The sequence below is a fragment of the Anopheles funestus genome, chromosome 2RL (assembly GCF_943734845.2).
Source record: "Anopheles funestus chromosome 2RL, idAnoFuneDA-416_04, whole genome shotgun sequence".
NCBI lineage: Eukaryota > Metazoa > Arthropoda > Insecta > Diptera > Culicidae > Anopheles > Anopheles funestus.
The window spans coordinates 34,793,592-34,820,481 of NC_064598.1; the positions used below are offsets into that span (position 1 = coordinate 34,793,592).

Below are 26,890 nucleotides of genomic sequence, written 5' to 3' on the forward strand. Positions count from 1 at the left end.
GCAATAATCCTGTCAAATTTGGCGCATCCGACGAGGTACATCCGCATCCGAGCCGCGACAGATCGTTGGCGGCGCCAGTTCTGGACCGCCGGGATCTTAGCCTTCGTTAGCACGCTGACGGTCATTAATTTGTCAAAACCCGAGTGCCAATCCGGGCTACCGGCTGCTTCAGCTATTTGTCCGTCTGGTGGCCCGTTTGCAACATGACACCCGGCGGAACACCCGCCTAGCGTCCTAGCGAATCTGGATGCTCGTTGATCACCGTGGATCGTTTGAATAATTTTGTGCTTTTATCGATTTGCTAATAACATATAAAATTTCTAACGACCTGCCCTGCTGCTCTTTATAAATGTGTTTTTTTTTTGTTTGGTTTTGTTGTTGCTCTTGTCACACTATCCAGTTTCAGTCTTGCTGCTAAGATTGTTTCATCTTGTTAGGTAACTTCAAGGCGCCACCATTTAGTGTCTGGTCAACATGATACATTTCCCACCTCGGACTACTGAGGAGGGAGCTTTGGGTTCGATAGAATTCAACGATTCGTTCTATCGCTCATTTCGACAAGCTGATTAGCATTGGTTAATTTATAAATCAGCATTCGTTCTTGTTTAGTAATTTTGACTCTCGTTTAAACTTCTTATCAATACTAACTACAACCTGCAGCAAAAAAAAACTACGTCTTCATCCCGACTCGGAGGACGCGTGGAGAAGCAGTATAAACATCAAACTTTTAGTGAAGCAGAAATTCTAACAATCAACAGTAAGTAAGCATGGTTGATGTATATAAACTTTCCAGAAGAATCGCTCGAAAACGAGAATCGGTAGAACAAAGAAAGGACACAATCAACATTGATAAGTTAATTTCATTCGCAATCAAATCTATAGTATTTTATTCATCTTCGACCAAATGCTAGAACTCTTTACACGTGTTTACATATACAATATATTATTAACCTTCCATGATTCCATCTGTGGTGAGATTTGATGGTTTTAACTTAAAATATTTACTTTTACACACAAATTTTCTCTCTCTCTCTCTCTCTCTCTCTCTCAGTTGATAGTCACATTGCGCTCATTGCTTTCCCGTTCTGATTTTGTAGCCCTATTGCTCACTTAACACATGGTTACAATAGTGACGCCCGTTCAGCAAAGCATTTATATGTCCTGCTTCCCACATAGATACTCTGTATAGTGTTTCCATTTTTCGCTGATTTACTGCCCTCACGCCATTCACGATTACCGAGCGCGATCGTTCACGATCGTACGCAAATGGGCAGCATCTAAGACCCGAGCTCCCATTTAATAATGTGCGGTTCTATACCCAAACGTTGCTGCATGATGGATTGCATCACGTACTCGGTGGTACAAATTTGACATACCGCGTGTTTGGTCTTCTGTATGAATGGCTGAATGATGACGCGATCCTCCGGGCAGCTAATAATAACATAACTGCCCGGTTTTTCCGCGTTCGCCTCCCGTATCCGTTTGATTGTGCGGGGATTTTTTTCCACCACCCCACCGCCCAACTCAATCATCTGCCGCACATCCTTGCACGCCGGTTTTACCTGCGGCGTCACGAAGAACACTTTGCCCTCGAACAGTTTGTTACGGCCGGTAGCTTCCAGCACTTGGTGAAGATCGCACTTGAACTGCTCGTTTAGTTCGCTTACATCCAACCGGTAATTATCGAGCGGTAGAAATTGGCCCGCTACTGCACTGTCCGATACCCATTTGCTGCTCACTAGATGCCGCGTAGTCGCCAGGGCTAGGATCAGTTTCACCGTGCGAGCGACTCGTGTCATCACCAGATGGGTTGCTTCTGCCGGGCTGTTTGTCACCTTTCCACCGAGTGTTCTGCTTTAGCGGGTGGGGAAGAACAGCCAAGTAAGGAAACGGATTAACATCCAAAATCAATATAATTCAAACAATAACAAAAAAAAAACACTTACGTTACAGCGCGCGTGAGACCCTCACTGTTATCAACCTGCGAAAACAGTACGTGCGGTATGGCATCGGCAGCCGGTTGCCGCTGGCAAACGATCTCCGCCGGAATAGACTCCATCGGTGGTAGAGTGCGTTGCTTCTTCGTCCCAGTGATGGGTGGCTGCAGTTCGCTGAGGGTTCGTTTTACACGTTCATGCGATTCCTGAGTAAGATTTATCGGTGATTTCCACGCAGCTGTTTGTGGTGAAGTTTGGAAAATAATATCGTAAGATTGGAATGCTTTTTTTCCTCAACTCCATGATCACCAAACACCAATTTTAATGAACAAAAATTCACATCAAACAATAATTCTAATTGAGAAACATTAATATAATATCAAAGCAACTATACTATGCATTAACTTAAATAATAATTTCCATATCTTTATAACGAGCGTAACGAATGCTAAGGCCACCCAAACACCAAGTGGTATCCGAGTACTTACTCATTAAATGCATCACCAGATTGTAGTCGACGCGGAAGTGGCAGCTAAGGGTAAACTGTTGATACTTGGGCGCTTCGCACTGCTGCATCGCATTTAAATTCCCCAGCAGTATATCGCTCAACCACACTGTGTTGACCGCTGGTATGTTCCACTCTTTAGCGAACTTATACTTCTGATTTTCGATCTGCCTGCAGATCAGCACGGTGTTCGACTTGGAGAAGTACGGCGTCATGCGTGCCCCGGACTCTTCGATCATTTGCTTAATGCGCATCCGTTCCTCACCCTCGAAGCCGGTGATGGACATGTTGTGCTTGGTAGCAGGTTTTTGATTGCCGAAAATGGCCGGCGTTGGCAGATGCAGTGCCTGCCACGGTGGCAACAACTGTCGTTTCAACACGATATCATTCAACCAGTACGAGGTAATGCAACGCTTAGCATCGCGAATGGCCTGCATCACTACGCCGTGCCGTTGCGTACGGCACAGTACATGCGTTACCTTCGGCCCATAGTACGACTCGATCTCACCACCATGATTCTTGATGATCATCTTCCATTCGTCGATCTCGTCCGCGCTGTGCAGCTCATCGTACTCAATGATATGGAAAGTGCACCCGAGCAAAAACAGTTCCGGATGTAGCTTTAGGTTAGGATTGTGACCGTAGTATTGTGGCCGAGGTAATGGTGTGGGCCGTCCTGGACTGAATTGGGCTGGGCCACCTTTCTGCATCATCACGCCCGGGACACCGGCTCCGGGCGGTATCGGGATGATGCCGGGACCACCTCCAGCCGTTTGAACGACTACAGGACCACCGGATGGACCGACCACCATCGGACCGCCGGCAACCGGCATTCCGCTATTGGTTATGTTACCCAATGTACGGCGAACGATTTGCTGCTGATGAACTTGCTGTTGATGCACCTGTTGCTGAACGTGCTGCTGCTGGACTTGTTGTTGCTGTTGTTGTTGTTGTTGTTGTTGCTGGACTTGCTGTTGTTGTTGCTGCTGCTGCTGTTGCTGCTGAAGTGCAAGCAACTCCTGGGGTGAGCGTCCCATCGTCTGTTGCTGTAATGCGGCATTATGTTGCGCTGTCATCAACCGTAACGTACCGGCCGCGGAAGGTTCTCCACTCGCTCCGCTCTGACCACTCTGACTACCATCAACCAATGTGGTAGTGCTACCTGGCGGTGCCGTTCCACCATTGCCCAACCGGCTAGACAACATATTTGCAAGTGCAGTTTTCGTCTTGTTTTGCATCTGTTGCTGTGCCTGTATCGATCCCACAGAATTGCCCGTACCATCGATCGGTGTTTGCGAAGGAACTGCTGGCTGTGTTCCTGTTTGCGGCCCAACAAGGGGCTGCTGTTGTACCACCATCGTACTTCCATCCGCTCCTACTACCACTTCCGGCGCGAATCCTCCGGCCGTGCGAGGCGACATCATTTGGCCTTGTAGAGGCGATGATCCAGCTTGTGCCTGTGCTGCAACAGCAGCTGCTGCCTGTTGCTGATTTTTCTGCACCTGTTCGCGCTGTAGCTGCATCTGGAGTAGACGATGCTGCTGCAAACGCTGCTGTTGCTGCTGGGCGGGTGTCGCATTCGGATCGATCGGATAGGATGTTCCCATAGCCGGTCCGGGCCCAACAGTTTGCTGCGTGATTGGGCTCAGTCCCGGTGCACCGGGTTGCCGCACAACAACTTGACGAGCGTTTTGTAGTTGCTGTTGCTGCTGCTGCTGCTGTTGTAATTGCTGTTGCTGCTGATGATGCAACCATCGAACTTGTTGCTGCTGGTTCAAGCCGGGTGGCATTGGACTGCGTATGACAATCTGCTGCCGTGCACCGGGATGTGCACCCGGATGTCCCGGCCGTCCCTGGAATGCAGCTTGCTGACGCTGCATCAAACTGTGCTTGGCTTGCAGTCGGCTGATGTACTCCTGCTGCCCGGCAGGATCTAGTTTCATCAGCTCTTCTCTTGCCTGCGGATCAAGCTGGATGAGTTGGCGCTGCATTTGCGGTCTAACGGTGGTGCGAATGAATTGTGGCTGACCGGGTGCTAACCCTTGGGGGGATTGTACTATCGTTTGCTGTACAATTGTCGCTCCAGCAGGTATCATGGATGTTCCTTGCTGCTGTTGCTGCTGCTGCTGCTGGACTGGAGATTGCTGCATTTGTGCCTGTGGTGATTGTGTGTGAAAAGACGTTCCGGGGGGAGTCTGCTGTTGCAAGGGGCTTTGTGGAGTCCACTGAGGTTGGGGTGTACCTGCTGGTTGGGTTGGCGTCTGTGGTTGCTGTACCTGTTGCTGCATCATTTCGTTCCCTCCAAGACCAGCTTGAAGCATCTGTTGCTCACCAGCGTTACCAACAACCATCATCTGTTGTTGTTGCTGCTGCTGCTGCTGCTGTTGTTGGCCTCCATTAGAAGCCAGAATTTGTTGCTGCATAATTGGTTGCTGTATACCTCCTGTTTGAAGTTGCTGTTGCTGCTGCTGCTGCTGTTGCACCATCTGTGGTGTGCCGTTAGGTCCAATAGTTTGTTGTATTATCTGTTGCTGTTGCTGTGGTGGCTGCTGCTGAAGCTGCTGATTAGGCACTACCGTTTGTTGTATGATTTGCTGCTGATTTATAATTAACTGTTGCTGTTGTGGCTGCTGTACCATGGCACCTTGTTGTACGATCGTATTCTGTGACGGTTGTTGTTGCTGCTGCTGCACCACTATTGTCTGCGGTTGTCCACCGGCATTAGTTTGAATGATTTGCTGCTGCATCGGTGCCTGTTGCCCCTGTATCGATACCTGCTGCTGTTGTTGCGGTTGCTGCCCTTGTATCATGGGAGAACTTTGCTGATGTTGTTGCAGTTGTGGCCTTTGTTGCAACATCACGGATTGACCCCCGTTCCCACCATCCTGCGATGTGACAATACTTCGCTGTTGCATTATCTGTTGCTGCTGCTGCTGCTGCTGCTGAGTATTCGAGGTCATAGGACCAGCAGTGCTGACTATTATCTGCTGCTGTTTTTGTTGCTGCTGAATCTGTTGCATGTACTGCAAACGTTGCTGCGGATTCATCTGTTGCATTCCAGCGCCAGATATAATTTGCTGCTGATTAGTCGATTGGTTAATGATAACAATATTTTGTCCACCGGATTGTGAAGATCCTGGCGACCCTTGAAAGACTTGCTGTTGTACGATTCTTTGAACAACCTGCGGTTGTCCCGTTTTCATTTGTTGCTGCTGCATCTGTTGCAACTGATGCTGCTGCTGTTGCTGTTGCTGCTGCTGCTGCTGTTGTGGCTGTTGTTGCATCGATTGTATTTGCACCTGCTGTTGTAACGCAGACTGTCCTTGATGCTGATCCTGCGACTGTTGCTCCAAAACCACCTGTTTCGTTACGGTTTGATAATTCGCTCCCATCGGCTGGTGAATTATCGTCTGCTGTATAAACTTCGGTTGACCAACTGGTTGTCCGCTTGAAGCTTGCGCACCGCTATTTCCCATCATCGTTATCTGTCCTGGCCCTGCAGACGAAGACGAGGTGGCCACTAGATTGCTCTGCTGGAATTGCATTTGCTGTTGCGTTCCCTGTGCATTCAAGCCAGTACGCTGGACCTGTATAATTTGCTGCTGGAGCGGTTGCGCCTGGGACACCTGCATCGTTTGCTGTCCCTGTTGTTGCAGTTGTTGCTGTTGAAGCTGAGATTGATTTATCGTAATTTGCCGTACGATCTGCTTCTGCTGTCCGTCCGGACCAGTCTGCGTAGTGGTAACAGTAGCCTGACTGTATTGTGGTTGCTGCATTTGAGTTTGACCACCTTGCTGTTGCTGCTGCTGCTGCTGCTGATTCAACCCGCTCTTATACAAAACTTGTATGTTTTGCTTTCCTGCTTGGGTTTGCTGTTGCTGACCTTGTTGCAAAGTGTTCTGAACGGGAGTTTGTATTATTTGCTGTATAATTGTTCCGCCAGGCGTCGTTGTTGTTTGAAAATTCATATTCGTTTGCTGCATCGTTTGCGAGTTCTGCTGCGGTTGTTGTAAGGATTGCTGTAATATATTGGTATTTGGAGTATTCATTGTAACCTGTTGTTGCTGTAACTGCTGCTGTTGCTGCATTTGTTGTTGCTGCTGTAGTTGTTGTTGTTGCTGTTGCTGCAATTGCTGTTGCTGTTGTAGCTGTTGCAACTGCTGCTGCTGTTGTTGTTGTTGCTGCTGTTGTTGTAAAGCTTTTTGCAACTGTTGCTGCTGCTGCTGCTGTTGTTGTTGCACGTTCGAACTTTGTGGCCCAGGTCCACGGACGCGAGGAGATTGTTGCTGTTGCAACTGTTGCTGCTGACCCTGTGCCCTAACAAACCGAGGAGGAGTCGATTGGAGATGGCTTATGTTTGCCCCACTGGTCGACTGTTTCTGCACTGGTGACGCCTGTTTCGCAACACTCTCTGTCCCCGAGATCGGCCGGGCTTTGGGATCATCTTTTTTACCATTCGTAGGAACTTCTGTTTTAGCGATTCCTTCCTCAAAATCGAATCCTAAAATGTTGTTTATAGTTTGCTTTTCCGTTGTCCCTTTCGCACCACCCATTGATGCTGTCTGTTTGAAGTACACCTGTTCTCGTAACAGTCTCGGGTGATACACAGCCACCGGTTTTAGACTACTTGTTTTTAAACAGTCCGCCACCCAGTCCGGTGTTACTATTTGCACACTCGTGCCACAGGAAAGTGCTTTAGTGTAGGCCGGACCTCGAGCGCTACCACAGACTAGATGCGTAGCGGTACGATCTAGTCGAGTGCTGAACGTGCCGCCATGAAAGGTTAACACCGAGTATAGTTTACGCAGATCGCGTAAATCTACCTGTGTTACGGCAAACCGAAGACCGCAAAATATTCCCGACTTTAATGGAAAATAAGCCTTCGTCGAGGCCAGCCGACCCAATCGAGCAGATGCCACTACCCAGGCCTCGGTTACTGACGGTATGTCGTACAGCTCCCCGGCTTCAGTTATGTCATTTTCGTCGTAGTTTTCCCCACACACGACATGTGTGCTGAAGTCCATGAATTTCGAAAGAGACACACCACCATCTTCGAGTAGTTTGGTTATCTGAAAGGGAGTTAATATAATTACTACAGATTAAGCTCATCCATTGCCAGTCTAATATCTTACCTTCGGATCAAGCGTTCCCGTAATGAAGCACTTCACGCTTTTAAACAAATCATCCTTTATCTGGAGACTCTCCAAATTAATCGCAACAGACCCCGAGTCGGGATTCATTTTTCATGCAAATTTTTTATCGAATATTTTAGTTTCACACGCGCACAAAAGTGCATAAACTAGTTTTCTGCTGCTTTGAGGCATACAATTTCGCTGACATGTAATATTGCAAGGCGCAAGGAAACAGACCGTTCCGAATTAAGAACTGCACACTATACCATTAGGGTTTTTGTTTGTATATGCTGTGTGGCAGGTATCGAACAGAACAAGAACGGGGAGCGAAATGCTTTCAACCACCCTCAAACCCTCACAGCATCTTATCCATCTTGATGGCATGCAAAACAACACCATAAAACTCACTCGCGACCAGCAAACGTATCATAATTTTGGCCCATTGTAATCCAATGGAAATGGTTTGTTGGGTTTAATATAACTTATGGCGGTATAAAGGAACCTTTCTGCAAGTGATTCTACGGTGAAACGAACACCAAAACTTATCACTTTTCGACGCGCTTGATCTTTTTCTTTTCGGCTTTGAAAATTTCATGACATTTTGGACAGCGGAACATTTGACATGGCGGAACACTCTCTCAAGATATCTACAGTAGAGCTGTTAGAAATCGATCAACAATTTTATTCTGTTTGGTTTTATCGATACTTCATATTGAATTGGATTTGTCTCGAAATTGTCATTGAAATGCGTAAAAAAGTATGAAGTCTACTAGAATCATAATTTTAAAATATCATAAATATAGTTTTCGAAGGATTCGGTGTATTTTTTAGAAACATAATTTCGAGACGATGACTGTACGAACCTTACAAACATTTGTAAACAATCGATGATGGAAATCCTGTTCCAAATTTACGTAACTTCATACCATGTTGTCAAAATTCTGTCGATAGCAAAAGCGAACTGTGAAAAGTTTTGCAATAGTTTGCAACTAGCAAAACTGTTCAATTTCAATCACGAAAGCGACGAAAGCAAAAATGTCGGCCGTAAAAATCTTTTCCTTGGCAAAACAGAGTAAGTACCGGTAGGAAGCTGGCTGGTGAAGCTTGTGTAATATTGTTTTCTTTCCATTGACGCGTATTTTGTAGGCAGCCGATTGGTGCGCCCGTCTTCATTTTCGGCTGCCGCAAGGTGCTACAGTTCTCAACCAAAGCCTGCTGCAATTAAGCCGGAAGAATACTACTACGTGAACAACAAGGAAAAGAGCATGGAGATGAGCGACATTACCGATCGGGCGGCACAAACGATCTTCTGGACGGAACTGTTCCGTGGAGCCGCGGTTACTCTTGCGCACATCTTCAAGGAACCGGCAACCATCAATTATCCGTTCGAGAAGGGTCCGCTCAGCCCGCGATTCCGTGGTGAGCATGCCCTACGTCGCTACCCGAGTGGAGAGGAGCGTTGCATTGCGTGCAAACTGTGCGAAGCCATCTGTCCGGCTCAGGCGATCACTATCGAGGCGGAGGAACGTGCCGATGGTAGCCGACGTACGACTCGTTACGATATTGATATGACCAAGTGCATATATTGCGGCTTCTGCCAGGAAGCTTGTCCGGTCGATGCTATCGTTGAAGGACCCAACTTTGAATTCTCGACCGAAACCCACGAAGAGCTGCTGTACAACAAGGAAAAGCTGTTGAGCAATGGCGATAAATGGGAATCGGAAATCGCCACCAACATCAACGCGGATTACTTGTATCGCTAAACCGAGGCGCAATACCTTTGGGCAGTCCAGTCCCGTGGATAGCAAATATGTATGATAACAATTAATTAACACTGAAAAATAAAGCTATGAAAGCTTCATAACCGTACGCATACTCATTCAAAAGCCAATCCGTAGAGAACTTATGCAGAATTTATTCTATTTTTAAAAGGAAATTGATAGGGACAAAAATGCAAATACGTAATAAAAAGTCCGTCCCTTTTAGCGGATGACGCCGTATCGCCTTACTGACCCGGTCCGGATAGGGATTTGTCCATGAACTTCTTCTTGGCGAAACACAGCCACCATTTGTTCGGCTTACCGTCCTCCCCGGAAAATACACGTTCGCAAACACGGATGCCCACCTCCTGGCGCAACTGCTGCAAATACTGTCTCATCAATTCGCCCTCAGCCGATGAATTCGGTCGTGCGTAAACGGCATTTAGCGGAAAGCCCGCCTCGCCCGGAATGTCAAATCGGGAAATGGCCAGCGTGTACATTTCCTGCAGACCTTGATTTTTGTTCGAACATCGCTGCAGTTTCTTCAAACACTCCGTCACATAGAGGGTAATGTAGATGAGGACCCGATCCACCTCGGACTTGATCTCGTACGTGCGAAAGAATACATTGGCTTTGAAGTAGTACAGCGTTTCATCGATAATGTCTTGCTCCAGGCCAGGGTTCACAGGTGCAGGTCCACGGGCCTGCGTCCGGATGGGGAGAATGGCCATATTTCCCACGGATTGAGAGTAATCCTTTATTTGCGAATGGTATGCCTGCAATGTGGAAGTGAAAACATACCGACATTGTTATCTATTAAAATTATCGCAATATCAACGACACACCCCAACACACATTCTATACACATGATGACTAATGCTATCCAGAAAACACTGTCGAAAAATATCGCACATTGGTCTCATTTATTAGACTGTGTGCAATAGATTGCCAAACTTACCGGCATTGTACTAGCAGTATTTTACACAGCCTTTGCCACTGTTCACTGATTATTATTGACTTGAATTGAACCTACAGCGCAAACTTTTGGGAACGTTGATTGCGTTTTTCTTCAATTGTTTTGCCAGTTCAACACAAACCTACGTCAAAAAGATGAATAAACCAGGTCCGGCCGTTCATTGTATTTTGACATTTTGAAATTTGACATGACAGTTCCCGCCAGTGCTGCCAACAAATCATACTTAGCATAAAACATAACTCTACACAAAACGAAATTTAAAATCTTGATGTAACGTGATGGAAAATATGTTTTATCAACTGAATTGTGATAAATTCGGCACATATGCATTTGCCATTCTGCTTTAAGGGTTTCTGAACACTTCTCATTAACCATTCAGATAGAACAATCTAATTGCACCTAAACATTTATCAGCATTGCTTCAAACAGCACGCCCTGAGCATATGCTTCCGAATGTGGCAACGTAATTGTAGTCAGCCAAAGTGCAGATGACAAATCTATGCGTTCTAACCCTACAGGGGACACGTATTCCAGCGTTAGGGTTATTATGCAATGACCACGCAACTTGCACTCTTTCTTAGCCAACGGCAAAGCTGTATCGCATCATCCTTTACGAAACAAACCGAACGAGGTGGGTCAGACGATAGCGTGAGGCATACAGAAATCAAGGGTTCAAGGAGCATCGGAAATGGCGCGAGCTGTTATGAAGGTCAATAGCAACGCATCGTACCACGTCATACAACACGTGCACGCTTTAACATATGCACCCGGGACGCATCGCCCGTTAGGGCACATACCATCTGCGTGTATTTGTGCGATGATGTCGCGGTTTTATGACTCAACGGCAGCGGCATGAAATCGCGTCCAGCGAAGAATTTAATGGCAATGAATGGCGTGATGTTGTGTTCTTGCCGTCTGTTGGTTTCGCTCTTTCGGTGCGTACCGGTTTCCTTCGCTCGCACGCTTTTCATTCGATCAACAAACAACAGCCGATTTCGATGTACACCACTAGTCGACTCGTTTGCGCACACATCGTTGATGGCAACCGGCAAATCTTCCTACCCTGTCTGCATGCTAATTTGCTGTGTGCAAAAAATATAACAACATCTAAATATCCAACTGCTCTAGCTTTAGCATGACTGTCTCAAAACTTTGCTGGCGCTTTGCTGCAAGGAAACAATGGAAATCGCTCCTGTAAACAATTCGAAAACCCACCACCTTTGGCTCACGTTTTTTACATTAATCATACGCGCAAACTTGGCACCACCAATTGCGCATAATTCGTTCAGTATATTTCCAATGACGACGATTGATAGTAATGTTTAGAGATTGAAATGACGCGATGTAAACAGTGAGGAAAAAGTGTGCGTTATGAATCCGGATCGTGAAACAATTCTACACGCTACACGTGACCCAGCCCTTTCTATGCCGCCAAACGTGCAAACTGTGACGTCCACTTAGTTTGACTTTGAGCTCACGAATAATTCACTACGCGCATTTCTAGCGTCTTATTTTGCGTTATCATGAAATTCTTTCACTTGCCAAGCGCGTGATACACATTGCATGCACATTCAACAATAAATCATAGCACCAATCATCGGGCGTATCGAGCGAAAAGATAAAGCACACCTGCGATGGACAATCGCGTAATAAGCCAGATTGCAGATAGCAAAAGGCGAAAACAAACCCTTATCTCGAGATCCTTTGCCTTTAGCTTCCGGACGGAACGAGCGCACAAAACCAAGTCTCCTTCCATCGGTTTTTCTCTTAAAATTACGCGTGAGAACGTTTTGTTTTGGTTTACGCAGCCATTGGGGCTTACCCTTACTAAATGTTTTTTTAAACACGTGTTTGGTGGATGTTTTGCGGTGATATCATACCCATAATAACAAGCGAACTGATAAAAACGCACCAAGATTTAACGTTAAGCTTGAGCCTAACAAAAGAAGAAAACAAGAAAATTGGCACCAACAAGATTTACCGGATTACAATCTTCAATCGCTATCGGGTTGAGGTATCCGCTTCAGGTCGCTTCGAACGGATTAAAATAGGTTCGACTATCTAGCGCTCAATTGAAGTATTTGTTATTGTCCTCCGCCAAAGCTAATGTAAATGTTTGCTACGTGACAAACTCGATTGAGAACAGCGTTTAATTGCAGATGTTGTATCACTCGATAATCTATCCTACTTCAATGCAGCTAACAGATCAATAGTGCTAAAGTCCATCTCCATGGAAATAGGAAAAGACATTCGGAATTTGGTAGAAAACCCACTTCACATCGTACGCTGCAAGTTACAGTTGGGTCGTACAATTCGCGAATAAAATAAGCTAGTTTATCGTCGGGTGGACAACGATACCAATACTCTCCCATGCACGCGGTTCGGTGTGCGCGTGTGTGCGTGTACAATCGTAGCAACCAAACGGCGGCCGATGTATCGTACGATTTCGCACATTTTCCCCCCGTCGAAACCGGTACATTTTCGTTTAACTCTTTACAGTGCACGGTTGTGAAAAGTACTTGCAGTGCTGGGCAGTGCGAGCGTTTCGGATTTTTCTGGTGCTGCATTCTACTGCGGTGCTTTAGGAAAGTGGGAACAATAGTTTGCTTTTCGCATTCAACGCTGTGGGAGTGAACCTGGATCATCATCGACCGATTTGGCATTTGTTTTGGACCGGTGGTTGCCAAATATTGATAAGCACGATCAAGGTAAGCATGAGGGGGTGATTCTAAAAAAAAAAAGAAAGAAAAATGAGTACGTGCGCACCGTCGTGATTGTCCCGGGGTGAAAGCACAATTGTGGGGTTACCGCTGTGAAAATCCTCCCTTTTTGCTGATAAGAACATGGTCGTGGTCAAGAGGATCTGGCTAATCCTCGGGAAGGAAAGCGCGCAGTATTGGTGCGGAATGGTAGACCAGAGATGGCTGGACCGGTGCCGGTTGGAAAGCCAGTTTTTCGCCTTCACTTTCTTACCGTACGGTTGTTGCTAACGTTTCGCGTCTCGTTCCCGCACACACGGCGGCTGACGTGTGTATGCGCGCGGCGTGGTTTCCTGATTGAAGGAGACTCAGGACTTCGTGCTGATAGCGTAGGATCGTTTGCGCTGACACCCTCCCACCTGTGTGCGCCCCTTCGGTACAATTCGTAGAACAATTCGCAAACGAAACGCAAATGCTGCCGGATGACGTGATGGGGATGATCAGACAGGGCACAGTCACACACAAACACACATAAGCCCTCTTTTGTGGGGCGATGTAGAGGGCTTGTACTCCAACACAACCATGATGCGAATCTAACGCGTGCTTTCATCATATATAACGTTCCGCGCTCCATTCTAACCAGTTCAGTTCGACGAAGTGTCAACCGTCAATAGCAGCAGCATACAGCGCTTCATCCGCAACATCTGTTTTTGGTGCGGCCTGTGCTTTGCAGCCGGTAAACGGAAGCAGTAGAAAAAAAAGACTTCCGAAGGTGTGGAAGTTTTTTGCGGCTGGATCGTCCTTTCGGAAAATCAGTTTTCAGTCCTTAGCAGGCAGTGAAGGAGAAACACTTTCCTTCCAATCTCTACACATTCTGGTAATAACCTAGTCTATTTTTAAAGTGTGTTAGTGGTTTTTCCGTGCTTGTTGTGTTGCTACTTCCATTGTGTGCGGATGGGAAAATAGTGTGATTTGGCGAGAAAAGCGTAGACGCGTCCAGGTGCCAGATTTCGGATAGTGCCAAACAGTAACCGCCATCGGAAAGTGGTTCCTAATCCCGAACGAAGCAGAAGTGGTGAGCTGGTTTTACATCGTTGTTTGTAGCTTTACGACACAAAACATTGCGATTGCCACGAAAATGCGACATCCCTGCTCCGCCACCCCTTGTTCCGGTTGGTCGATTCACGCTCTGTCAATGTGCGTGCGGGACTGAGAGTTGGCCGATTTTGCTGGTTCGCCCAAAACATCGGAGAGAAATCGATTGTTATAACCTTTTTTCCTACAAAGGAGCCACCTTTCCCTGGTACACGGTAATGACGTGGAAGATGTTCTCGATCTTTTCTTTTTTTTGAATACAAAGATGTATTTCCCTGACAAAACTTTACACGTCGTGTTTTCCTGTGTGTTCCGCTTTAGTGTCCGGAGCGTGTTTCCACCTTGATCATCCGAGAGAGGTGAGTTGTAGGTCATATTTCACCGCTAGCCTGAGACAGTGTGAAAAATGATGCGATATTACGTAAAAAAAGAAGCGCTGTTGGCCATGGAAAACAGTGTCCCTCGAAGAGAACACAATGCGGGGAGAGAGCATGAGTTGCAGCACGAACGCACCTTGGCAATGCGCGGGGTGGTGCATGGATTGTCTGTGCAAAAGATAGCATTCTGCCACCTGCTTCTACCGTTTTCGACTGTACGAAGGTGCGAAACAGCTTCCATTATCTCCTCTGGAATGAGAAATCGATAGCGAAAAGCCGGGGTACCACGAGTGTGTCACACTTGACAATAAATGCATTCTGCCATAGATTGGATCACCATTTGGCACAATAAATAAGTATCTGCATCATCAACCCCTGGGGGGGGGGGGAGGGGGGGGAACGGATTAACAGGTATGGAAAAAAACGTATCTCATACTCCAGTTGCCAAGGTTACTTAACCAGAACCAACTCAACGAGAACGCAAGCGTTTCGGTAGGCTTAGTATTTGCAGCATATTGTATGTACGTGATATCAAACACTAAATGTATGTTCCATCGTATCTGAACTCTTTGTAGATAACGGAAGTGTGTATATGTGCTGGCGCGATGGACGGTTGTTTAAATATCTTGCCATTCATTCTCTGTTTGGCAACGGAAGCAACATTCCCCACGTCCGCCCCCGAACGTTGTTTGTATCACGCCTGTGTCCCATGTGCCGACTGGCCACACGGAAAGATCGATCCGTACGGGTTTGCAAAAATAGAGCACCCATTACCGAGCGTTAAAAAAATGCAGATTGCGCTCCTGCTGTTGTATTGGACGGATGTGTGTTGCTTCGGAGAAGCTAAATTGGTTTTATTTTTACACACTGTTTGGCTGATGTATGTCGTTCGCACATCTAACTAAGGCACGGTTATGTGGATTTTTTTTAATGGGATGCTGAACCTACCTACCTTACCTACTTGCTAATGTTGATCGCATCTCGCAGAACGCGTATACTATACGCGAAAGAGATGAGTGATTGGATTGGATTTTGTTTGCAAATTCCATTTCAGCAGCTGGACAGCTGGTTTACTTTGTACGCGTTATAAAATAAAACCCCTTTTTTATACTAAACAAATACGAGTTCCTCTCGATAGAATACTGGAAGCGATCCGGATTACCATCTTTTTGTTCTTTCGCCATCTCTGGCGAATTTTTGATGTATTAAATGGGAAATTGTTGAATTCAACAGTTTTTTTAAACTACACAAGGCAGGAAATGGTACAGCGCACCGGTGTTGTTCCCAAAGTGAAAAACCAGATAAAATAATATGTAAAATGCAGTGCAGCGCGTTGCATAAGCAACAGGTGAGCACTTGCAGCCTCGTTCACAAGCGGAATGTGTGTATGTGTGTTTGTGGCTGTGTAATGTAATGCAGTGTGTGTAGTCTAGCATATTGCATCGCTCCTTCCCTATCCTCGGCAATCGAGGATTGTTAGTTTTGATAGCATTTCTTAGTTTACCTAATCGTGTGAAAGGTAACCTGATGTACCCACTCTCCCATCGAACAAACCCAGTGATGGCGAACGAACACGCTTTCCGTTTCGTTGGCTCGCACTGGAAATGTTTGCACATGTGTGGTTATGTAGGAAGAGCATTAAATTATTGGACTTATTTTAGCGAGGGTTAACTGTGCAGCATAAAAATGTGTTTCCCCTTATTTGGTGTTCTTTGGGCGCTTTCGTAGCTTTTGATCAAAGCATCCAGAGCGAATTGGTGTTGGTTGTGTGCCCTTTTTTTTTGTAGGCCACCATTTGGAACGAAAATGGAAATAGAGGAAGCACCCTGATCCGCTGTGTGTGTTGCCATGGTGAAATGGAAATTGTGCTAATTTTTCGCTTTCGGAGGAGTGCCTGTGCTCCGTGACACGATTGAGCCTGGAGCAAGAAAATCGTGTAGTAATTTCATCAAACCCGTCAATAGTTTGGCACAGTCTGTCGTTATATTTCGTTTACGCTTTGTTCATCGTTTTAGGCAGACGGTGTGTACCGCAGTACAAGCTGAATAACGCTTGCTAACCGAAAACTGACTTTGCTATTTACTGTTGTACCAGTTGGCTTTGGAAGAAAACCTATCGATTGTGAACGTGTGCGAGAAGAAAACCCCAACAAAACAGGGGAGTTAAAAAAGCACACCGGTCACAGACAGACCGGCCATGTCAAAATATTTTGAAGTGCGAAGGGCTTTCAGGTAAGGGGCAAAAGAAAAATGCAACTAGAGCAACTTCCATTTCATTCTGAGTGTGCGATGTAACGTTACACGCGTTATAAATGCCGGCAAAAGTGCAACAAGCTTACGTTTGCTTACGAAGAAACAAGCCGGTCGGCAGATGAAGTATGGTCAGCACGCATATTTGCGTGAGTTGCGCCAACAATCAGCCGCAAGCTGTGTGGAAAGAGGCACGTTTCTGCATGCTACACTGCCCTGCAGACTTTGCAATCGAAGGGTTTCGTTAGATGTGTACGATTGTCCCGCTGTGTAGTTCACCTGTCTTTGTCTGGTGTTTTCTAAGAAGATAAAATTTAACTGATCTTGTTTTGTTTTGTACATCAAAACCATGTACAAAAAACGTCCATAATGTTATGTCCAATGGGACAGTGTACTTTTTTATGTAAAGCACACAACCAACCATCATTTCCAGATCTCTTTTAAAGCCGTCCAGCGAAAAAAGGGAAAAAAGTAGACACATGTTTATTTCGCCTAACAAGCCCATTCTGGTTTGCCATTTGCATTAAACACGAGATAAGCCAAATCTGGCATATACAGTTTGCTGTCTGTATATTGTAAGCCTTTATATTTTTTGTTCGCTAATATAGTGTTTTTTTAAGCTAATATGGTCTCTCTATTTCGTTTTAATGTATTCTCTTTGACAAAAAAATGTATGTTTGAATGTTCTTATCTCTTATTGCGTTTCTATTTAGCTTCATTCTAATTGGTTGCTTCTTTTTGTAGAATCTTGTGTCGAAGTTTTCGTAGCATTTTTATTAGCAAAACAGGCGTCCAATATTCTCGACGATTTGATAAACTGGATAGTTATAAATCTGTCGCGAATTTAATTTATTTATAAAATCCTACCGAGCGAAAGATCATCTTCACTCTTTTTTCAACACCTCCTTCCCCAAAGTTCCCATTGTCTGCTGATTTATATGCCGTTCTGTTGTAGGAATCTGGAAACATGAGGTTAAGCCTAATTTGATTTCGCGTTGATCGTGCATTGAGTTCGCTGGTGATATGTATGCATTGTGCTGGCAACATGAATGCAAACAAAGCTATAGCATATGAAACATTGCTCAGCCGCTCGCAAAAAGCTTTAAGCGCAATCACTGCAGCCGAGCGCGGTAAGAGAACGTTCCGGGAGGAAACTGAAACACGTGACAGTGAGCTGATGCTGACGATCGTTTTGTTCCGCATAATGTTCGAAAGATTGTGTTTCTCTTTCGCATTGTGGCTAGCGAAAAAGTGATTGCGGATTGAATGGGACGTGCGACAAATAGGACGGAATGGATCTGAATTTTCCCAAATTGCTTAACAATCTGCCTCTGAAGATGAACGTGGTCAAGTGCACTATAAAGGGCACTGTAACGATACCCGTCATTCCACTATCAGACACTGATAACCGTTTTTGCTTGCGAAGATGATCAGCTGACGGCAGCTCCTAATTGACCTCACAGGGCGGTGGTGTGCCAGGGAGCGGTGGGTAATTGAGCTGCTTCGATTCGTCAACAGAGGAGCGCATGAACCACACAGTAACAGACACCACTCGACCCGGGGGTAGCGTCACGTTGTTGTGGCAGAAATATCGCGCCAGATCCCCGACAGTGATCACACACCGATCAATGAGGCCGATTTGACGTGATCAGTCGGGATCACTAAGCACTAGAGCCGCGTGCCACGCCAGTGCCTCGCAACGTGCACCTGCAAACGGCACTACACACGAATAACAACAAGAATTTTCGCAACATTATTCTCGTTGTGTGACCCCTCCGGAATGGTGAGGGTCGTCAAAGTTATAGTCCCTGACGTAGACATCATCGGGTCTTATCAGCGTTGGGGATGACTTTCACCTCACGAATAGTGCGAGAATTAGTGCTGACGAGGTTGATTGTGACACAAGAGCCCTGGTTTGCTTAGGACATGGTTTGCTGATGGGCGTTTTAGTATCTGCTTGACTTTGCTAGAGTTTGGAACGGTTAAAGTGGTAGTGAACTGAACGTGTACTTCTGGTTTTCACAGGTTAGGAGTTTAACACATCACACAACGTGGTTTAACACTGTATGGTAGTGGCGCATTCAAGAGGTGTACGACCGTCATTGCCAACAAGTATATATTTTTGGTACTTTGGCAGAGTCAAATTGGCAACGGTACTTTTTTAAAAATAAAAATAGTGATGGTATAGGACCTGATCGTGGTGATAGTGTAGGATTAACTCTTCCAAACATAACACCCAGGAATCGGCAAACCTTCTTCAAATTCACATTTTTTAAATGTAAGTTATTAGAATCTTTCAAGCATTATATATAATTGTTCTTCACGATTTGCGCCAGAACTTTAACTATGGTTGTTGTGTTCCAACAAAACGTAGTTTCAGTTTTTGGACATCTGCAGCCATGAAAGGAAATGTTCTCATTCATATTCAAACGCTGTAAGCGATGATATGGTTTGATGACGTTCGATGTGCCGTAAATGATTAATCATGACTGTTTGTTTAATTGATCATTTGCCCAACGCCAAAGAGGGTTTGTGGGAAATACATTGCAGTTGGTGATTATCGCAATGGTGCGCAAAAGGCGAAGCGTTCGCACGTGGCCATCATACACTGCGACAGTTTCAAAACCGTTTGCGCAGAATGTTAATAAGCTAATCGCTATCAGGAAGAACGCTTAGGTTTTTGACGATGATGGGTGATACTTAAGGAGCAGTGACGTATATCAGTAAACCAATGTGAAACTTCCTGGAACACTTCGGTACTGGTGTCGGTTCTCTCAAATGCGTTAATGAGATAGTTGGACGCTTTAATTAATATTTAAACTTTTAAAATCAGAAAAAAACCACCTGGCTGTAAAGTTTAAAAGTGAAGTGCGTCATAGCATGGAAAGCACTGTTTCCTCGTTGGTTCTTCAGCTGAATTAACGAAGTTGAAAAGAGAAAAAGGAACACTACAGGTGGTCTTTTATGGTCATTAACAGTAGTTAATTAAGAATATGGTTGTAGTTTTTTTTCTATTCTTTTTTATGGACTAACATGAAACGTGCCTAGCTTTATTCGGAGATAGAAAAAATGTCCCATAGAAGTGGGTCTGCAAACTAAAGATAAAGAGATCATCAACAGAAATCTTGCATCTAGCTCACTTTCACGGGAAAATGGAATCAGCTGTGTTTACTATCCTTAGGAACAAACATCGTGTCCCATTCCATCCTAACCAACCCACCCAATTCTTGGACGTGATATCGATTTTCGCACCGTCGCATCGTCCGGCCGAGACGGAGGAGCGTGTGGGTGTAAATGGGACTGGGAAGAGATAGGCGCGACGACATCATGTCGGTCTCCCTTTCCATTTTATCGATCCCTGGCAACGCGCAGCACAGACACACCGAATGGATGACCGATGGGAAGGGTGAGATTTTCTCTGCTGGTTTTCCGCGCGTTCTCTGCTGAATGCTGCTTAGTTTCCAATTTTTCCATATGATGTATCGGGAGAAGTTTTACGCTAGATAGGAGAGTAAGAGAACCTTGTGCAAAATTTCGGAGAGCTAAAAGTATAGCCAGAAAGGTATCTAATTATAATCGCCAATGTATGGACCGGTTCGATCGGAAAACTTTGTTTACATAATTTGTATCATAAAACATTTAACCGATTTTTCTATTTGCTGAACGCATTCCCTACATCGCGCTGCCTCTTAACGTTAACAGTCCGAATTGTCGGTCTGGTCCTCCCATAACCTTGCACGGTAGAGAGTCATCCCTTCTGGCGGTGGTGATTGTGTGTTTTCCCAACGGGTGAGAGCAGAGCGAAACTTCTTGTTTGCACAATTTTGCCATCGTTTTCAGCTTTTCCATCAGTGTGCTGCAGCAGACCAATGCCAGTACCCGGGTTCTACTAAAACTGCTCAGGAACCGAAACAACGAAGTCGTGCTATTTTGGGGTAGTTTTGCCATTAAAGTTTAGTGCAAAGCTGGCGAAACAAAAAAAAGCCTGTGTGGAAAAGTTTATAGTTACCAACATTGTTGTTTTGCGTTTAGTGTAAGTGTTTTACTATAATTCTGCTAATGGTAGCATTTGGAATTGCGTCTCTAATTTCGCTCTTAACGCGATGGGGCGTACAAAATCCACCTTCATTCATTCCGTTTGCGTTTGCGTCTCAACTAGCCTCGCGCGAGTACGTTGCGTGCGTTGTTGGTTGCGTTTGGTTGATAGGTTCTTTGTCTTTTCGAATTGATTGGTGTAAATGGTTTGATTGTTTTTTTTTAAACAAATCACTACTGATTTTATGGACAAACGATAGGATTAACATATGGTGTTTCTATGTGTCGGTATTTATTTAATAATAGATTAAATGATAAAGAATCGCTACATGCGCTACAAGGCAGTGGATCATGTCCTGTAAATTCCCACAGGAAATTGACCACCATTCCGTTTAAATATTGGCTGTGCGTGTAGACTCCCATTCTCCAAACCATCTGTTGCTCCTTAATAATGCACGCGCCGTAAAACCCTGGAGCTGTAGTGCAATGGGTTAGGGTGTGTCTAGAAGAGCGAGGGTGGTTGTGATATGCTTCTAAGTGATTTTTCCTTACCCGTAGCGAGGCTATCGACAGCCAACTCTAAGTGGTAATAGGTGTGTAGTTATGTAGCCTAGGGTGTGATAATAAAATTCACACCCTTTAGGCCGTGGAAAATTAGCGCACGTATCAAAGTAGTTGATCATCTTCATTAGAACGAACCAATCGCAATAATAAGTATGATTGAATATGTATAAACATTTAAAACAAGTTTTTCGTCTATAAAAGGGCTTCTCCACAGCGGTTTTAAATGAAAATCAATATGCAACACGCAGCGAAAATGCGATTTTCAAGTGATGATATTTTTGTCCGTCATATTGCTGTGAATATTATCGATTAGCACGGGTTCTCCGCTGGTTCTATTGCTGCGACTCATCGATGGCCCTGACCTTTTTTTTGCATTGTATGCAGAAAGCAGAAAGCGAAGAAAACTCCTGAATTCACACTATTATACCCCGTGTCAGGGAAAAATATATCCGCAGTGGCAACACAGATAATAACCGGATCAGCGTTGGTAGTGCGTTTAACAAGGTTATCATTAAATTCGATTTCTGATTTTCTCTTCGTTTTAGCTCGCGGCTTGAAGGTCGGTAGAAACTTAAAGGGAGAAAAAAGGTCAAGGGACAAAGATGGCCCCGAACGCAACTGTTGAGGCAACCGGCGTACTGAACGAGCTTGACGCCGAAACGATCGACGGAGGTTTGGCGAAGGATGTGACCCCTCTGAAGCGTGCAGAAAAGCGCAAGATAAAGCTGGTTTGGAGGAACGTAATTGCATTTGGTTACCTTCATCTGGCCGCTATTTACGGTGCCTTTCTTATGTTGACTTCGGCCCGTCTCTATACTATCGCATTCGGTAAGTGTGCTTGATGTCCTCTTTTATCATACGGGCGGGATGTTAAATGTTTCATACTGATGAGCTTCGTTTCGGTTTTGCTTTTCTCCAGCATTTGTACTGTACGTCGTATCCGGGCTGGGAATTACGGCGGGAGCTCACCGATTGTGGGCCCACCGATCATACAAGGCGAAGCTGCCCCTGCGTATCATATTGGCCGTGTTTAACACGATCGCGTTCCAGGACTGTGCGCTGCATTGGGCCCGTGATCATCGGGTGCACCACAAGTACTCGGAAACCGATGCCGATCCGCATAACGCCACCCGTGGATTCTTCTTCTCGCACATCGGTTGGCTGCTGTGTCGTAAGCACCCGGAAGTCATCGCCAAGGGCAAGCAGCTGGACATTGCTGACCTAGAAAGCGACCCTGTGCTGCGCTTCCAACGCAAGTAAGTATTTGAAGAAGATGCAGCAGTGTTGCACTGTATGATGAAATTCATTTGAAATTTGGGTGGGCAAGTTTTTTTTTGTTTGGATTGTGTCCTAAATGGGAAAATCGTTTATGCATTGGATTGGTAACTAATGCTTACTGGCTTTTCTTTACAGACACTATATGATTCTGATGCCGCTGGCCTGCTTTGTTCTGCCTACAATTACTCCGGTGTACTTCTGGAACGAAACCTGGACCAATGCGTGGTTCGTTGCCACGCTGTTCCGTTGGACATTCATTCTGAACGTGACCTGGCTGGTGAACAGTGCTGCCCACAAGTGGGGCGATAAGCCGTACGATAAGTGAGTAATCATTACCAAACGGGCCGACCGGCTAGACACAGCAGCAGACACACTTTCCCATGGGCTGTCAAACATAATACCATAACACATTCAAGTCAACATTCAACAAATCAGTGATCCCACACCCTCCTTCACCGTCCTTCTCCTTTCTCTTTATCCATCACTGCTTGGTGTTTTGTTTGTTTGTTGTTTGGTTATCAGGAGCAATTATAAATTGAGCTTTGTTTTTGTTTTCCTTCTTTACTTTAGGTCTATCTCTCCCTCGGAGAATCGCACAGTGGCTTCGTTCGCTTTTGGCGAAGGATGGCATAACTATCATCACGTGTTCCCGTGGGATTACAAGACGGCCGAGCTGGGCAACTACCGAATGAACCTGACGACGGCATTCATCGATTTCTTTGCCAAGATTGGTTGGGCGTACGATCTGAAGACGGTCTCGCAGGAAATCGTGGAGAAGCGCGTCAAGCGTACCGGGGACGGTACCCACGCGACCTGGGGCTGGGGCGACAAGGATCAGGATCAGTACGAGGTGAAACACGCAACCATAATCAACCAGAAGGAGGATTAAAGTAAACGCAAGCAGGAGGGTAGTGTTACACCGTCCGAGAACAATATGGTGGAGAGTGATGGTACTGAAACATCTTGGGAAGAATTCAGAGAGCTCAAAACTCATTTTCGATGCGAAGCTGAAGGAGAAGAAACCGCAGACGAGAGACTAAAATTGTAATGCTGTGTGATAGAAAAGAGAAATCGAATGAGGAACAACAAATAGTGGGGATGGGAACTCGCAATTCTATTGAGAAGAAGCGAGTGATAAACAAAGGGGAGGGGGGGGGAGGGTAAGGGGAGAAGATGATTTACAAAATAATGCTCGAAGCAATGGTTTAACATCTAAAAGGCTGGTTCACATAAGTTACATACGTTTAAAAACACATCCCCACTCCAAACGCACTACCGATTAGGAAAACATTAACGGAAACTAAAAGCCGTACATTTTGGTCAGATTGTCACTGCACCGGTCGTTACGCACCACTAGGCGTACCACGCAGATAATCGATGCGATATTGAAAAGGAAACAGGGTAATGTTAGTAGGAAGGAGAAACAAAGGTTTGAAGCCTCCATCGTAATGCACGGCATCTATCCATCCATTAATCTAACCCAGTTTGTGACAGAAAGATTAACTGAAGCGATCAACAGTAACTCACCTCCCAACAGCAAGGTTTTGTGAAAGTAACTGCAGATGGCGCAGAAGTCAAAATTTACATCTTTGTCGAGTGGTGGGCATACAGCGAGCGACAACTACTTTGTGATAGAAGGAAATGTTTAGTGTTTTTTCTTATTTTGTTCTTCAAGATGAGCGCGCTGAGAGGAGATAAGCTTCCCATTTTCTGCCACATCCTTCTTTTGGATTAGTAATATGCCCCCACACAAATACGAATGTACACACACACGGTTTAAAACGGAAACTAGTGAATTTTCCAGTATAGTTAGGCGCGTGGGGTGGGCAAGTTTTTTTTTGGTTAAATAGTTTGTAGTCAGAGAGAGAGAGAGAGGAGATTGGGGGCGCAAATTCTGAAACCGAAGCAGGTTGATCGTTGTTTCGGTGGTTCAATATGCGTAGATATAAGTTAGTAATTTATTGTTTAACTCCTCCCTCTGCGAGGGGTCACACATTATGCGGTGTACTACCGCGGCCATGCGAGGACGTTTTCTCTTCGGGATCAGAATTGTTCGTTATGTTCTTTTATCTTGGCGTGTGGCGAGTGGGGAAGACTCCACTATAGCTTTCGAGAATGTGTTTGATTGCAAAAGTTCGTTGTTCCATTGAAGAAGCCAGCATCAGCAGAAATTGTTGCACTGGTGACAAAGCGGGCAAATTACAGTAGTAGATGCAGAGTTGGAGATATAGGCATACAGTTCAATTGATTGAAGAGACGGCTGAATTATCCAAGCATGTTTGTGTGTAGGGTTTGAAATAAAATTGAATCAAAAGCGAATATATAGAATACAGACGTAAGCATTGATTACTGTACCTGAAGTCCGGTTCCCTGGACCAAGGTCATGATAACTCAGGAAGCGTGACTGCAGTACATAGTTACTGTAAACAATTTAATGTTTGCTAGCTTTCGTTTTTTTTCGCATTTTGCCCTTCCGTGATATGCGATTTTCCGAAATTTTGAACTTTGGGCGAATGATATATTATCGAAGGATGTCGCTAGCGTAAATCTTTACCGATCGCAATCTGGGTTAGAGTCCGTGTGATATGATTTGGTGAACGGACATGGTTTGAAAATGCAAGCATTATATACCGAGCAGTAGTATAAAGCTGTTCTTCGCTTTTGTAAAGTGAAATGAACAACGAGGTGAAGATGGCTGAATGACACAGACGCACTTTTATGTACGCGTAAGGACATAACTGATGAATTATCTTGTGGGGCAGAGGGATAAGACCGAGCGCGGTATCGTAAGAACGAGTTGGCTGTATTTTTGTACGAGCTCTTGCACCATTTCCTTAACTTGAACTTCTTTTCGAATATTAAATATGCTAACCATATGATGGTGAAGGTCATCAGGATATAAAGGATTTATATTCTTTATCAGTGTTGAAGGAAATAAAAACATAACACAACGCAACTCCCCGCAACGGCTCATTCTAAAACGCACTCCCCCATCGTCCGTGTGAACCGACCTACATCAAAATAGAGAGATCGTCAACGAAAAGGAGAGAGAGAGAAAGAACGATTGGATGAGAGGGAGAAGAATATTTTATTAAAACAAATGAAAAACAAATGTAAAAAAAAAACACAAACTACACAAAAATATAAATGTTATACATAATTTCACGTTAGCAGTGACAACGTGGATACAATAACGCAAAACAAATAATCCCTTTTTTAAAACTAATTGAATAGTAAAAGAAAAAAACTACTTCGTAATATATACAAACACAGAAACACACACACACACATAATAAACTTAAAACACAGCACAAAACACAAGAAACATACGAAAACTTTTCACAAACAGAGATAATGTGGAAAAAAATGAACAAACTAACCGGTATTCGGGAGTACAGTTTTAATCGATAAATACATGCGAAATCGAACTAAAAAAAAGCATACGCTTAAAGCAGCTGTAAACGAAAAGGAAAGATAGAAAGAGAGAGTGCGTGTGTGTGGAGGGGGAAATTTGCTGGAAAATAAAATCTAGTACCGATTTCCAACGAATTAGCAAGGCCCCCCCGGCCGGCGTCAGATCCATCAGGTTCCTTTTCGATCTTCCTCTCGGCTCGCAAGAATCAATCACTAATCGTACAACCTTTGAAAATCAAGAATCGTGTCCTTACGCTCCGGGACTACACGGGGACTTAGTGGCCTGTGGGAGAAATTTGGTAGTCTTACCGTAACACTTAAATATATTTAGAATAGCTGGAGGAAACACCCCGGACGATGGAATTGTTTTTTTTCTGTTTTTTTTTCTAACCGATAGAAACTTAACCTTAAACCTTCTTATCTATTACTTGTAAGTCGTGGTAAAAAGACATTCGTTTATGCCAATGTTAAGCGCACAAATAGATGTGTAGAGCCATACCTAATGCACTGCGAAGGCAAAGTGATGAATTAAACAATATTTTGATAGTGTTTCACGATTGATTGTACGGAACTGTGGCAAAAGCAAATGGGCGTGAAAGGTTTCGAAAATATGTAGTACTATATGTTTTTATGTTTCCTTCCAATTCTGCACTAACCATCGTGAGCCTCAAACGTGAGCTAATCAATGGACTTAATAATGAATGTTTTCTTATTATAATCAAAGAACTCACGCTAGGCACTTAGTAGCTGTGTCCCTTCTTTGTGTAATGTAAGTTCTATCGACCACCCCAAAACCTTTGTCCTCGCCAGTGAGCAAAGATATGAATGTCAATGTTTCTTCCATTACTTGCAACAAATGCTTGTGGTAC

General features: G+C 44.8%; 4 protein-coding genes across 10 annotated transcripts; 2 read left to right on the forward strand and 2 right to left on the reverse strand.

Annotated features, from left to right (window-relative positions):
• Window positions 1-334: 334 nt before the first annotated feature.
• On the reverse strand, window positions 335-8,206 carry LOC125760990 (PAX-interacting protein 1). Its single transcript, XM_049421696.1, has 4 exons — window positions 7,575-8,206; window positions 2,426-7,511; window positions 1,947-2,175; window positions 335-1,851 (listed from the first exon to the last, which is right to left on the reverse strand). The coding sequence occupies exons 1-4, from the start codon at window positions 7,680-7,682 to the stop codon at window positions 1,278-1,280; spliced, it is 5,997 nt and encodes a 1,998-aa protein (XP_049277653.1). The 5' UTR covers window positions 7,683-8,206; the 3' UTR covers window positions 335-1,277.
• A 288-nt stretch (window positions 8,207-8,494) lies between these two features.
• Window positions 8,495-9,438, forward strand: LOC125761018 (NADH-ubiquinone oxidoreductase subunit 8). Its single transcript, XM_049421750.1, has 2 exons — window positions 8,495-8,646; window positions 8,721-9,438. The coding sequence occupies exons 1-2, from the start codon at window positions 8,610-8,612 to the stop codon at window positions 9,335-9,337; spliced, it is 654 nt and encodes a 217-aa protein (XP_049277707.1). The 5' UTR covers window positions 8,495-8,609; the 3' UTR covers window positions 9,338-9,438.
• A 31-nt stretch (window positions 9,439-9,469) lies between these two features.
• Window positions 9,470-12,682, reverse strand: LOC125761020 (actin-related protein 2/3 complex subunit 3). Of its 2 annotated transcripts, none has more exons than XM_049421753.1 (2): window positions 12,292-12,682; window positions 9,470-10,110 (listed from the first exon to the last, which is right to left on the reverse strand). In XM_049421753.1, the coding sequence occupies exon 2, from the start codon at window positions 10,063-10,065 to the stop codon at window positions 9,580-9,582; it is 486 nt and encodes a 161-aa protein (XP_049277710.1). In that variant the 5' UTR covers window positions 10,066-10,110; window positions 12,292-12,682; the 3' UTR covers window positions 9,470-9,579. The 2 variants fall into 2 exon arrangements, with proteins under 2 accessions (XP_049277710.1, XP_049277709.1); XM_049421752.1 differs by lacking the exon at window positions 12,292-12,682 and adding an exon at window positions 10,293-10,469.
• A 189-nt stretch (window positions 12,683-12,871) lies between these two features.
• Window positions 12,872-25,042, forward strand: LOC125761010 (acyl-CoA Delta-9 desaturase-like). 6 transcript variants are annotated; one of them, XM_049421738.1, is made up of 5 exons: window positions 12,872-13,018; window positions 21,875-22,157; window positions 22,249-22,585; window positions 22,743-22,928; window positions 23,178-25,042. In XM_049421738.1, the coding sequence occupies exons 2-5, from the start codon at window positions 21,932-21,934 to the stop codon at window positions 23,494-23,496; spliced, it is 1,068 nt and encodes a 355-aa protein (XP_049277695.1). In that variant the 5' UTR covers window positions 12,872-13,018; window positions 21,875-21,931; the 3' UTR covers window positions 23,497-25,042. The 6 variants fall into 6 exon arrangements, with proteins under 6 accessions (XP_049277695.1, XP_049277693.1, XP_049277694.1 ...); XM_049421736.1 differs by lacking the exon at window positions 12,872-13,018 and adding an exon at window positions 13,626-14,084; XM_049421737.1 differs by lacking the exon at window positions 12,872-13,018 and adding an exon at window positions 13,626-13,886.
• Window positions 25,043-26,890: the final 1,848 nt, after the last annotated feature.

Coding starts and splice junctions, on each gene's coding strand:
- LOC125761018 (XM_049421750.1), top strand. CDS start 8,610: ATGTCGGCCGTAAAAATCTTTTCCTTGGCAAAACAGA. Junction 8,647..8,720: donor CTTTTCCTTGGCAAAACAGA/GTAAGTACCGGT, acceptor CGTATTTTGTAG/GCAGCCGATTGGTGCGCCCG.
- LOC125761010 (XM_049421738.1), top strand. CDS start 21,932: ATGGCCCCGAACGCAACTGTTGAGGCAACCGGCGTACTGAACGAGCTT. Junction 22,158..22,248: donor TCTCTATACTATCGCATTCG/GTAAGTGTGCTT, acceptor GCTTTTCTCCAG/CATTTGTACTGTACGTCGTA. Junction 22,586..22,742: donor GTGCTGCGCTTCCAACGCAA/GTAAGTATTTGA, acceptor TTTTCTTTACAG/ACACTATATGATTCTGATGC.
- LOC125760990 (XM_049421696.1), bottom strand. CDS start 7,682: ATGAATCCCGACTCGGGGTCTGTTGCGATTAATTTGGAGAGTCTCCAG. Junction 2,176..2,425: donor TCTGGTGATGCATTTAATGA/GTAAGTACTCGG, acceptor CACCACAAACAG/CTGCGTGGAAATCACCGATA. Junction 1,852..1,946: donor GGTCTCACGCGCGCTGTAAC/GTAAGTGTTTTT, acceptor CCGCTAAAGCAG/AACACTCGGTGGAAAGGTGA.